We start from the raw sequence: 13,891 nt of genomic DNA, 5'->3' as shown, positions 1-13,891 counted from the left end.
CACATCTAACAGGAATTATAATAATCCATTGTAAACCAAATTTAAGAACAATGCCTTAAAGGATAGTGAATTAGGCACCCATACCTTAACCACTGTTGCCACAATGGCCTCACAGCTTTATAGATATAGATAGTCAAAAAAAGGTTACCCAATAATATCACATCTAATAGGATTTATATAAACCACTGCAAACCATATATAAGAACAATGATTTAAAAAACAGTGAAATAGGTACACCTAATTTAACAGCTGTTACCTCAATAAGCTCACAGCATGTTAATATAGATAATCAGAAATAAAGGTATTTCCCTCAAGCTAATGCAATACGCATGACCTCGACTCGTTTCCCCGCCCCTTGTCGGATCATCAGGAGGCCCAGGGGAACAAAGATAAGAAGGAAGATTCCAGATAATTTCAGTGTCATAAATGGTAGTGCTACCATTCATGACACTGAAATTTTCTGGAATTAAGTACCTTTATTTCTGACTAGCTGTACTACCCGGCTTCGCCCGGGTTAATAACTGTTAACAAAATAGAATGTATTAAAAATTTATTCTGCACACAAAAACCACAAAACAAATAGAAATGTAATTATTAAAAGGCAAAAACTAAGCTAATAGAAGCATTTCACAACATATATTTCAACACCACAGACATTCCACACAGATTTAACTAAATTGGCCAAGTAATGTGCTCCGTCTGTCTCTTTCCCCATCTGTCTTTTTTTTTTTAGACAAAACAATTACTGACCTCGGGGAGAACAGCCAGAGAAAACACTGCCGGCAGCCAGCGAAGGCGCTCAAGACAGTGAAATCCTAGGTACATTGCCCCTTGGGAAATATGTAAATCAAAAAAGTCCGTGGAGCCCCTGTTAGGAGACTCAACACAGAAATCAGCCAGATATCCCTCCGGGAAGGACCCAGCCAAGGGTTGGCTCTTTTTAGGAGACCACCATAACCACCATATTAAGTGGCCCTTTTAGTCAATATCCAACTTTTTGACAAGTTTAAAGATATGACAAGGGAAATACCAAGGCAAGGTATCCATCCACAGACAGCTGTTTCGGGGTATTGCCCCTCATCAGTGTGGAGTAGGATTCTGGCCAGGTGGGAGCAATGCCTAGTAGACCAACAAAACAAAACAATCACTGATCTCGGGGAGACCAGCCAGAGAAAACACTGCCGGCAGCCAACGAAGGCGCTCAAGACAGTGAAATCCTAGGTACATTGCCCCCTGGGAAATATGCAAATCAAAAAAGTCCGTGGAGCCTCTGTTAGGAGTCTCAACACAGAAACCAGCCAGATATCCCTCCGGGAAGGACCCAGCCACGCTCTTTCCAGGTACGTCTCTGTCCGTCTCTTTCCAGGTCCGTCTCTTTCCAGGTCCGTCTCTTTCCAGGTCCGTCTCTTTCCAGGTCCGTCTCCCCACCGACATCTTATTACCTCACATATAAGCTTCTTATACTATGAATGTCTTTTGTTCCTATAGCAACCAATCACAGCTCCTAGTAATAACCTGTAGTTCCAGGCTCCATTTACTTTAATGGAGGCATGTTTTTTGGAGAGTAACTGTAAAGCGCGGGGTTAAATTTTCCTGTCAAAACATAGTCTACGACGTTCCCTCGGTCACATGAGGTGTCTGTGCAAAATTTCGTGATTGTAAATGCGACGGTGCGGATACACTTTTCGTTTCACTTTTTCCCCATTATGTAGATAGGGGCAAAATTGATTGGTAAATTGGAACGTGCGGTGTTAGAATTTCGCCTCACAACATAGCACCCGACGCTGCCCGGGATAGTAACTGTCTCTCTGTTTCTCTCCCATTCTCTGTCTGTCTCCCTCTCTGTATATATCTGTCTCTCTCTCTCTTTGTCTGTCTGTCTCTTTCTCCGTCTGTCTCAATCTCTTTCCCTGTCTGTCTGTCACTTTCCCTGTCTCTCTCTTTCCCTCTTTCTCTTTCCCGGTGTCTGTCTCTTTGTCTGTCTCTTTACCTGTCTTTGTCTGTCTCTTACCCTGTCTGTCTCTTTCCCTATCTTTCCCTGTCTGTTTGTTTCCCTGTGTCTGTCTGTCTCTTTGTCTGTGTCTGTCTCTTTACCTGTCTGTGTGTCTCTTAACCTGTCTCTCTTTCCCTGTCTCTCTTTCCCTGTCAGTCTGTCTCTTTGTGTGTCTCTGTGTCTGTCCCTTACCCTGTCTGTGTCTGCCTCTTACCCTGTCTGTGTCTGCCTCTTACCCTGTCTGTGTCTGCCTCTTACCCCGTCTGTGTCTGTCTCTTTCCCTGGCTGCATTGTGACACGCCAACATTCCATATAAGGGCGTGGCTGCGTATTCTTCTGAAGCTCTGGCTGCACTGTGGCTCCCAGCTCCATTCGCTTTAATGGAGGCAGGTTTTCTGGCGAATAACTGTAAAGCCCCGGACACACACACACACACACATTAAGCTTTATATATTAGATTATCTATATTAACATGCTGTGAGCTTATTGAGGTAAAAGCTGTTAAATTAGGTGTACCTATTTCACTGTTTTTTAAGGCATTGTTCTTATATATGGTTTGCAGTGGTTTATATAAATCCTGTTAGATGTGATATTATTGGGTACCCTTATTTTGACTATCTATAAAGCTGTGAGCCCATTGTGGCAATGGTGGTTAAGGTATGAGTGCCTAATTCACTATCCTTTAAGGCATTGTTCTTAAATTTGGTTTACAGTGGTTATTATAATTCCTGTTAGATGTGACACAGTTAGTGTCACGGGGTATGCGACAGAGCAGTGAGGCACGCCAGGCCAAGGAACAATCCAAAGGGCTTTATTGGAACCACAAAGATAAAGCACCAAACATAAATATAAATCCTTAAAGTCTGCAAGGAGTCAACAACATCTCACTCCTTCTAGTTTGCCTTCTGGAGAAGTAGGTAGGAGACCTTGGTGACTGATAGGGAGGTGCAGGTGCTGGAGCTGGTTGTCGATTTGGAGGATGACTCTACTGGATAGATGGGCATGTGCCCCGCAGATGCCCACAGCTAGAATATCTTCGCTCTTCTACTTTCTCTCCTCATTGCATTCCATAAAATGTGGTAGAACCAACTAGAGGCACATACACACGGGTATCCACATGAGGTGGTGATCTAGGAGATCGAGGAACATTGGGCACTGAAGGACAAGGAACCTCTGGTGTTGGGGAGTTGGTAATTTTTGCTCCCTCCGCTAGCAGCTTCTTACATTGAGGCTTGATAGTGAGCACCTCATCAGCTAGAGCAGCAGCTTGTTCCACTGTCTCTGGTCTCCTCTCGCGCACCCATTCCTTGATCTCAGTAGGGCACTTGGCATAAAACTGTTCTTTTAGAATGACCTGGACAAACGTCTCCCAAGTTAAGGCCCCCTCTCCCTCCAGCCAGCGATGGCATACTTGTTTCAGTCTGTGGGCATACATCTTGAAAGACACTTCCCCATCACAGGCTACAGTACGGAACTGAGTCCTATAAGTATCTGGGATCACGGTATAATGCTCTAGAATGGTCTGTTTTATCTCTCCATACTCACAATTCCACTGAGGGTCCATAGGTCTATAGGCGTCGGCAGCTCCACCCTCCAAGAGGCCCACCAGGTGTCTGACTCGCTCTCTTTCTGGGACTTCCATTAATCGGCACTGATGCTCAAAGTCCTGGAAGAAGCCCTCAATGTCGCCTGCAGCTTCATTAAATGGTTTAAAGTCATTGCGGGACACTCTGGAGAATTCCCTCATAGTGGGTGCTGTGGGCCGTGAGCTACTCCCTGACTTCTAAACAATTGTACCTTGACTGCTATTTCTGCAGAGTATCTATAAGATTGAGTAAAAAGCCTGTTCTGAGAAGTCAGATATCAAATTTCAGTATACACTAGAACACACTTTGAAATAAGTATTGTTCATTAATAAAATGTCATCCCTTTAACTAATTTACCAAAGAATCTTACCGGAGTACATTGTGTCCAACAAACTCAAATAATCGACAGATGCTGTCACCAATGATGGTAGAACGTAAGTGACCCACATGCATTTCCTTGGCAATATTTGGAGAAGAGAAATCAACAACAACCTGAAACAAAAGTTTTACATCAAGTTAGGAGTAGTTTTTGTTTGCAGACCCTAGATATTAGTTTTTGGCTACTTTAGCTGTATTTTAAGAGCTGTTTAAGGCACACGATTTTGTTGCACTTATTTAAGTATTACAGGTTCTCCTGCGCTTGTTCTTGATCACTGCTGTTAACCATTTAGATGCTGCTGCCAATCTTTGACAGGGCATTTAAATGGGGCAAATTGACCAGATCTCAACAGATCTCCGCAATGCGATCCTGGACAACTAATGGGTTGCCATACTACCCAGGAGCCTGCGGAAACCTCTATGGCTGCCATCTTGGTACTGATGTCACAATTCGTAAGAATCAGATGATTGCAGTAGAATCAATCCACCTATAATAACTTAGCAATTCAAAACAAGTCTGATACTGTATTTAAATTTCCAAAATAAATTAGCCAACAAGGTATGTGCTGTAAAGAAAAAAAAAATCAAAGACAAAATTGAATTTTTTGTCAAAAATTCTATGTAAAAATAAAATCACAAGCAATCAAAAAGTTGTATGTATCCCAGAATGGTGTCAATGAAACTCAACTAGCAAAAAAATACCCTTTCATACAGTTAAAAAAAAACATTACACGTCTCAAATTAGTGACACAAAAGGCCCCATTTTTTTTATCTCATACTTTTTTCACCACTTAAACAAATATCTAAGTGAGTTTGTTATCACTGTAAACGTAATGACCTGAAAAATCGTATTGAAAATCGTACTGAATGCCACAAAAATAAAAAACAATGTCAAAATTGCATATTTTTTACAATTTCAAACCACTTGGAATTTTTTCAGCACATTATATGGTAAAATGGAATGGTATTCAAAAAAACATCTTCTGATGCAAAAAAACCAGTCTTCATTTGGTTATGTCGATGAGAAAATAAAAAAAATCTGTGACTCTTAAAAGATGGCAAAAAAAACATTAAGTTCTAAAACAAAGATTGCTAAGGCCTGAAGTGAAATTTAGTTTGGAAGTCACAAACTGAATCTGTCAGCAGATTTCTTGCGATGTAATCTGAAGACAGCATGCTGTAGTTTACTTCCAATGATGGTTTTAGCACCAAGACTTATATCATTGCTCAGACTACTTGAATGGTAATCAACACATGCCCTCTTCTGTTAAGGCTGCTTTCACACATCCGGTTTTTCTTCTACGGTACAATCCGGCACTTTGCAGGAAAATCGCAACCGTTTTTTTTTGCTGCCGGTTGCGTTTTTCCTGCATAGACTTTAATTAGTGCCGCATTGTGCCGCATGGCCTTGCGTTCCATCCGGTTTTTGCCGCATGCGGCAGATTTAGCCGATGCGGCGGCCGGATGGAACGTTGCCTAGCACGTTTTTTCGTGCGGCAAAAAAAACCGCATCGCGCCGCATTCGGCCGATGCGGCGCATCTCTCAATGCATGCCTATGGCGGCCGGATGCGGCGCGATGCGGCAAATACCGCATCCGGCAAAGGATGCGGTGTTTTCACCGCATCCGTTGCATAGCTTGCACAGCCGGATTGAGCCGCAGAGCTCAAGCCGGATGTGTGAAAGCAGCCTAAGCATGTCACTGTCTATAGACATTTTTCATAGAAAGCCTGGTGTGGGTCTGGTTAGCTTTCTCAGCTCTGCTGCATGCTAAATATAAAAAGTCAGAACAGCTGCTCCCAGTAAACTAAGAGATGCATCATTGGATTCTGAGTCTCTTTGCCTACATCATGCTGCTCTCAGATGAGGTAGCAAAAACCTGCTGCCAGATTCACTTTAATTTTAAACTGATGGACCACAGACTGACAGTACTCAGGTAGGAGAATGGGACGTATAATTATCTGCTCAGTGGCTCGTGCTCAGGTCGTGAGCTCAAATCCCACCAAGGACAACATATGCAAGGAGTTTATATGTTCTCCCAAAGGTATCAACCACTGAGGACTCTCAGTTCTTTTAAACACATTTTTTTTATGTTCTCCCAGTGTTTGTATGGCTTTCCTCCGGGTTCTCAGTTTAACACCCACACTAAAAAAAACATACTAATAGGTAATTTAGAGCGCCAATGGTGACAATGTTACCAACGTATGTAAAGCACTGTGGAATTAATAGTGCTATATAAATAAATATTATTAGTATTATTATAGCTGCATTCCTGAGACACACTGAATGATTATACAGTTAGGTCCAGAAATATTTGGACAGTAACAAGTTGTGGCAATTTACCAGGTTACCAAAAGATATTCCAAATACAGTTATATAATTAATATGGGCTTAAAGGGAACCTGTCAGCAGAAATTTAGCTTTAAACCTAAAAGTTTCCCCTTGTGCAGCACGTGGGTTGCATTCTAGCAAGGTTCCTATAGTTTTTGTGCCTCCTTTTAAACCAAATTAAATTCTTTATAAAGTTGTACCTTTTGGTATGCAATTCTTGTAAATTATCCATGGGGGCGAGCGGTCTGGTGTCCGTTACTGTCCCTCCTGCCGATTTACGCAGTCCCCCAACGCTCCATTTCATACATCAGGACGCCGCCCACTGCGCCCTAGGTCCCGAGCATGCGGCGTGCGACTGTGCACTGTGTGCACAGTAACCGCTGGTGACGTGTGTCGCAGGCACGAGGTTATGGGCGGCGCTGTGATTGCATCAGCAAGTGCCCGCCCATAATCTCGTGGCCGCGCTTTCCCCTCTGCCTCCAGCGTTCTGCGAAAGCACTGGCCAGATGACCCGACGTCACCTCTTTCCCATCTTACCCTGCAGCAGGAAATAGATGGGAGGAGCGGAGCAGGACACCACCGGTTACGAGAGGTGACGTCGGGTCATCTGGCCAGCGCTTGCACAGAACGCTGGAGGCAGAGGGGAAAGCGCGGCCAAGAGATTGTGGGCGGGCACTTGCTGATGCAATCACAGCGTCGCCCATAACCTCGTGCCTGCGACACACGTCACCAGCGGTCACTGTGCACCCAGTGCACAGTCGCACGGCACATGCGCGGGACCTAGGCCGCAGTGGGCGGCGTCCTGATATATGAAATGGAGCGTTGGGGATGGCGTAAATCGGCAAGAGGGACAGTAACAGACACCAGACAGCCCGCCCCCATGGATAATTTACAAGAATTGCATACCAAAAGGTACAACTTTATAAAGTATTTAATTTGGTTTAAAAGGGGGCACAAAAACTATAGGAACCTTGCTAGAATGCAGCCCACGAGCTGCAGAAGGAGAAACTTTTAGGTTTAAAGTTACATTTCTGCTGACAGGTCCCCTTTAAGGTGCAGATTCTCAGATTTAATTTGGGAGTATTCATATCCGAATTGTAGTAAGGGTTTACGAATTACAGCTTTTTAATATGTAGCAGTCACTTTTCCAAAAGACCAATGGGATAATTATATAAAAAGCTCTTTAATGGGCTGCCCTTGTTATTCCATCATCAATTTAGGCAGATAAAAGATCTGCAGTTGATAGATAGAGTGGCAATTGCATAAGAAAGCTGTTGCTATGAGCCCATAACATTCGATCAATGGAGCTCTCAATGGAAGAGAAACAGACTAGCAATAAGCTGAAAAAAGATGAAACACATCAGAGAGATCGCAAAAATGTTAGAAGTGGCCAAATCAACAGGTTTCGTATGTTCTACAAGAAAAAACAAAAAAAAAACAAAACAGTGCACTGGTGAGTTTGGGAACTCAAAATGGCCTGTACGTTCATAGAAGAGAACTGTGATGAAGGATCTCACCGCCACCCAATTACAGCCGAAATTTTTTTTTACCTGTGGCCAAACATTTCTGTGCTTCAGGACACAACATAAACCATATGAGAGTGGTCATATTAAAAGGCAACTTCAGATCATAGAGCTATCACAGGGTCTGGGAACTTTCACACCACTAATCAAAGCTAATTAACCCCTTCACGACCGCGGGCAGTAAAATTACATCCTATTTTAACGTGACTTAACGACCAGGGACGTAATTTTACTGCCTAAACTTCATTTGATTGCCGTGGCCATAGCAACGGCTTTCAAATGATGTCCCCTGCTGTTTCTTACAGCAGGGTGTCGCGGGCGGGGAGGAGGGTGTCAGCACTGCGCTCACCCCTCTGCTCGGGTCCGGCTGCTGCTCAGTGGTGGCTCGAGCGGTGGGCCGGATCCCAGGGGCTGTCTCGAGCGGCACTCCTCGCCCGTGAGTGAAAGGGGATGTTGTTGGGGTGATGGGGATTGTTACAGTTCGTGACGCTACCCACGGTTGTGGTGATTTCACCACCGCTGCTCGTTGCGGGGATCCCGGGAATGATGGTGGGGGAGCAGCTAGTTGTTGGGTTGCCCCTCCGTGGGCAGGGGTTGGTGATCCCGGGGCCCGGTGATGAGGTGGGGGATGCAGGGACGCGGGGGCAGCACTGTGCCTTGCGGCACTGTGGTACTCACTCAGCCTGAGACACGGACACAGTTTGTACGGTAAACCAAACGGCTGGTAGGACGGTCCCACAGACGTCTGCACTTGCTTTCCCGGTAGTTAACGGTGATGTCACTCTTCCCTGCACCTTATGTTCAATGGTGGTAGCGGTGGATTCCCTCCGGTTACCCGCTCCCCGGCTGCAATCTGGGCCGGAGGAGCCCTACACTTTGCCCGCAGGCGCTGGCCCTGAGGAAACTGGTGCCTTGGCGGTGGCGGTGTCTCCTCGGTAACGGTTGAGCTGTTGCCTTCAATCGGGACTTGGTTGTTGGGGGATCTACGTCCCCTTCACTGACGGATTTCGCAAATTTGGCGACTCCTAGCCTTGCCGGGGTCCGAGAGGCCCCTGCCCTGGTGCTGACTGTCCTTCGGAACACTGCTCCAGACCGCCGGGCACACAGCCAACGGGGTCCTTCCAGGAACTTCCGAACGGTCCCCCTCCAGACAGTCACCGTCGTTGCCAACCTTGCTGGTTCCGTCTGGACACACAGTCACAGACCTTCAGGCTTCTCACACTCTTTCTTTCCTTCCACTACTCTTACTTTCCTCCTTTACCACTTTCTCCTTTCTACTTTCACTTAGCTGTTCCTTTCACTTCCTCCTCCTTCACTCTCCTCTACTGATCTACCTGGTTTTCCCGCTTCCAGAGCTGTGACCTCCTCGGTGGGTGGAGCCAACCGCCTGGCCCACCCCCTGGTGTGCATCACCAGTCTCTGGAGGAAGGCAACAAGGATTTGTGTTTTGGCTGTGGTGTTCCTACCTGGGATGTGGGGTGTGGGTGTTGTGGTGACCCGTGACCCCTGGCTTGCCCAGGGCGTCACAAGGGGACCTTTGCTTGACCCCAGGGGGGGTGGCATCGCCACCCCCTATCGACGATCAATGTGATTGGCTGTTCCAATCTGAACCGCCAACCACATCGATCGCACTAATTTCGGCAAAAATAATGCCCGAACTAGTGCGATACTGTGAGATCCAGCTATGAGATGCCGCAGCTGCTGCAGCATATCATAGGTGGACCTCAAACATGTCGCCCCCAGCCCCTGCAGCACTGATTGGAGCGATCGTGCTATGACGTGCAATCGCTCCAATCAGTGTGCAGTGGGGCGGTCTGATCTGCCGGTGGCCGCCCTCCCCAGGCCTGTGCTGGCCTGTGAGCCCTCCCCCAACATGTCTGCAGCGTGCAGTGGCTGGTACTTGTGGTACCACGCCACCGCTGCTGCTGCCGCCGCCGCCGTAGCTGAGGTCACCGCTGCTGCTGCACGTGAGTACTGTGCTCACTTTGCAGCCCGTGCGCGCTCCCGTGGTGCCCCTGCGCGTGCCGTGATAGCCCCTGCCGTGCCCCCCTGCGATCTGCCCCCCCCGACACCCCGATCTGCTCCCCCCCCCCCCCGACAACCCGATCTGCTCCCCCCGCGATCTGACTGCCTCCCCCATTATCTCTATTCTGCTTCTGCAGCTCCCTCTCCGGTCTCCCCCTCTGCTCTCCCCCCTCCCCCTCTGCTCTCCCCCCCTCTGCTCTCTCCCCCCCTCTGCTCTCCACCCCCTCTGCTCTCCACCCCCTCTGCTCTCCACCCCCCTCTGCTCTCCACCCCCCCCCTCTGCCCCTCTGCTCTCCCCCGACGTCCTCTTACCTGTCTTCACATCTGCCTCCATCGCTGGGTCCTTCCTGGGCATTCTGCTGATCTGCCTGCTGCTCCTGTAAAGCTGTCCATCTCTCTGCCATCTGTTCCTCTGCAGCTCTTCTGGTCAGTGATCCTCCTGCTAGTCCTCTGGGTACTGTGAGTATAACTTTTTTTTTTTTCTGTATCCCCTGTCCATTTTTACACCTCATCCGTCCGTGCGTCCCGCCAAGCGCTGATCAGGGATGCAGATAACGGATCTGCATCCCTGCTCAATTTTTGGCGTGACTTTTTTCCGTATCCGCAACGCTTTTTGTATCCCATCCGTCCGTGCGTCCCGCCAAGCGCTGATCAGGGATGCAGATAACGGATCTGCATCCCTGCTCAATTTTTGGCGTGACTTTTTTTCCGTATCCGCAACGCTTTTTGTATCCTATCCGTCCGTGCGTCCCGCCAAGCGCTGATCAGGGATGCAGATAACGGATCTGCATCCCTGCTCAATTTTTGGCGTGACTTTTTTCCGTATCCGCAACGCTTTTTGTATGGCATCCGTCCGTGCATCCCGCCAAGCGCTGATCAGGGATGCACATAACGTATCTGCATCCATGGTTAATTTTTGGCGTGACTTTTTTTTTTACGTATCCCCGGCGCTTTTTTTATCGCATCCGACCGTGCGTCCTGCAGCGGCCGATCAGTGCACTGCGTCTGTGCGTTTGAAAAGTCAAATGGCGCTCCTTCTCTTCTGAGCCCCGCCATTTGCCCAAACAATTACTTTCCACCACATATGAGGTATCTGCGTACTCAGGAGAAATTGCACAATACGTTTTATGGTGCATTTTTTCCTGATAGCCTTGTGAAAAAAAAAGCTACCTAGTTGAAGCAACCGTTTTGTGGTAAAAAAAAAAAAAATTCTTTTCACGGCTCAACGCTATAAACTTCTGTGAAGCCCCCAGGTGTTCAAAGTGCTCACCAAACATCTAGAAAAATTATTTGAGGGCTCTAGTTTCCAAAATGGTGTCACTTGTGGGGGATCTCCACTGTTTAGGCACCATAGGGGGTCTCCAAACGTGACATGGCGTCCGCTAATGATTCCAACCAATTTTGCTGTCAAATGGCGCTCCTTCTCTTCTGAGCCCCGCCATGCGCCCAAACAATTACTTTCCACCACATATGAGGTATCTGCGTACTCAGGAGAAAATGCACAATACGTTTTATGGTGCATTTTTTCCTGATAGCCTTGTGAAAATAAAAGCTACCTAGTTGAAGCAACCGTTTTGTGGTAAAAAAAAAAAAAATCTTTTCACGGCTCAATGCTATAAACTTCTGTGAAGCCCCCAGGTGTTCAAAGTGCTCACCAAACATCTAGAAAAATTATTTGAGGGCTCTAGTTTCCAAAATGGGGTGACTTGTGGGGGAGCTCCATTGTTTAGGCACCTCAGGGGGTCTTCATACCCCACATGGCGTCCGCTAATGAGTGCAGCTAATTTTGCACTCAAAAATTCAAATGGCGCTCCTTGCCTTCCGAGCACTGCCGTGTGTCCAAAGATTTGATTTCCACCACATATGAGGTATCTGCGTATTCAGGAGAAAATGCACAATACATTTTATGGTGCATTTTTTCCTGTTACCCTTGTGAAAAAAAAGCTACCTAGTTGAAGCAACCGTTTTGTTGTAAAAAATTTTTTTTTTCTTTTCACGGCTCAACGCTATAAACTTTTGTGAAGCCCCCAGGTGTTCAAACTGCTCACCAAACATCTAGAAAAATTATTTGAGGGCTCTAGTTTCCAAAATGGGGTCACTTGTGGGGGAGCTCCATTGGTTAGGCACCTCAGGGGGTCTTCAAACCCGACATGGCGTCCACTAATGAGTGCAGCTAATTTTGCGTTCAAAAATTCAAATGGCGCTCCTTGCCTTCCGAGCTCCGCTGTGCGCCCAAACAATTGATTTTTACCACATATGGGGTATCAGCGTACTCAGGAGAAAATGCACAATAAATTGGAGGGTGCACTTTCTCTTTTCTCCCTTGTAAAAATGAAAATTTTATGGCTAAAGTAACATTTTTGTGTTAAAAAGTAAAATTTTCATTTTTTCCTTCCACATTGCTTTGGTTCCTGTGAAGCACCTAAAGGGTTAATAAACTTATTGGATGTGGTTTTGAGCAGTGTGAGGGGTGCAGTTTTTAGAATGGGGTCGTTTTTGGGTATTTTCTGTCACCTAGGCCTCTCAAAGTCACCTCAAATGTAATGTGGTCCCTAAAAAAAATTATTTTGTAAATTTTGTTGGAAAAATGAGAAATTGCTGATGACCTTTGACCCCTTCTAACTTCCTAACGAAAAAAAAAATTGTTTCGAAAATTGCGCTGATGTAAAGTACACAAGTGGGAAATGTTATTTAGTAACTATTTTGTGTGACATAGCTCTCAGATTTATGGGCATAAATTTTTAAAGTTTGAAAATTGCAAAATTTTCAAAATTTTCGCCAAATTTCCTAAGTTTTCACAAATAAACGCAAAAAATATCGGCCTAAATTTACCACTGACATGAAGTACAATATGTCACGAAAAAACAATCTCAGAATCGCCAGGATCCGTTGAAGCGTTCCAGAGTTATAACCTGTCAAAGTGACACTGGTCAGAATTGCAAAAAATGGCCCGGTCATTAGGGTGTTTTAGTGGCCGGGGGTGAAGGGGTTAAAGGGAACCAAACATCAGGTTTTTCGTGTGTAAGGTGCAGCCAGTGCAGCACTGGCACTATCATGCACAGAGTGTACATACCATTAGTGGGCAGCTCGGGTGTTTAGGCAGCGAAATCCAACTTTATAAAGTGTGAAAATTCGTGCACTTTTTGATTGACATGTGCACCTCTTTCCTAATGTCCGGGCGTGTTATACACTTGTATCCCCGCCCCCCCGCCGCCTGTCCCAACTCCAGCGTCATGTTTCTGAAGAGAGAAATTTACATACCGGCCAGTGAGAGGAAGGGACAGGTGGCGGGGGGGGGCGGGGATACAAGTGTATAACACGCCCGGACATTAGGAAAGAGGTGCACATGTCAATCAAAAAGTGCACGAATTTTCACACTTTATAAAGTTGGATTTCTCTGCCTAAACACCCGAGCTGCCCACTAATGGTATGTACACACTGTGCAGGATAGTGCCAGTACTGCACTGGCTGCACCTTATACACGAAAAACCTGATGTTTGGTTCCCTTTAAGGATTCACTCTCTCAGCTCAGTGTTTGTTTATTTAAATGTCCTTTTATTATGCCATCCCTCTGCTCTGTTTGTGTATATATTTGTGTTTGTTCAGATATTTTGTTATACCATGCCGGATGAAGGGACCTGAGATGTCTCGAAAACTTGCTTTGTAACATCATTTTATTTTAGCCATTAAAAAGTATCAACTACAAAATTTTAATTTTGTTTCTCTCACTGAGAGCAATCAATCATTTTTCAACTGGCTAACACGGTACCAAAACCTTTTTCTTTTAACGTAAATCGTGCTGACAGTTTCAGGCTTAGACATAAGAAATTCCCACATATTATTGTGGCACCCGCAAGCGGAAAGAAGGGGGTGGGGGGGGGGGGGCAATAGCAGTAAAGGATACAGTGGCTTTTTCCCAGATTGAACAAATTGTAGATCCATTAGTCAGATTCATAATTTTAAAATGCCAGGTCAATAATATTCCATATACAGTAGTGAATATATATGCTTCCAATAAGTGACAGTAAAAGTATATTAAGAACATTATTACCAAGGC

General features: G+C 45.9%; 1 protein-coding gene across 5 annotated transcripts in view; it reads right to left on the bottom strand.

Moving 5' to 3' along the window:
• The window catches only part of RARS1 (arginyl-tRNA synthetase 1), a 736,258-nt gene that overhangs the window by 306,902 nt on the left and 415,465 nt on the right, over window positions 1-13,891 (bottom strand). For all 5 annotated transcript variants that reach the window (XM_075344555.1, XM_075344556.1, XM_075344557.1 and 2 more), the window contains one exon: window positions 3,950-4,071. In XM_075344555.1, coding sequence (XP_075200670.1) covers window positions 3,950-4,071 — 122 coding nt within the window. The remainder of the gene's footprint in view (window positions 1-3,949; window positions 4,072-13,891) is intronic.

The sequence above is a fragment of the Anomaloglossus baeobatrachus genome, chromosome 4 (assembly GCF_048569485.1).
Source record: "Anomaloglossus baeobatrachus isolate aAnoBae1 chromosome 4, aAnoBae1.hap1, whole genome shotgun sequence".
Lineage (NCBI taxonomy): Eukaryota > Metazoa > Chordata > Amphibia > Anura > Aromobatidae > Anomaloglossus > Anomaloglossus baeobatrachus.
Note: the sequence above shows the minus strand (reverse complement) of the source record. Positions and strands in the feature narration are given on the sequence as shown.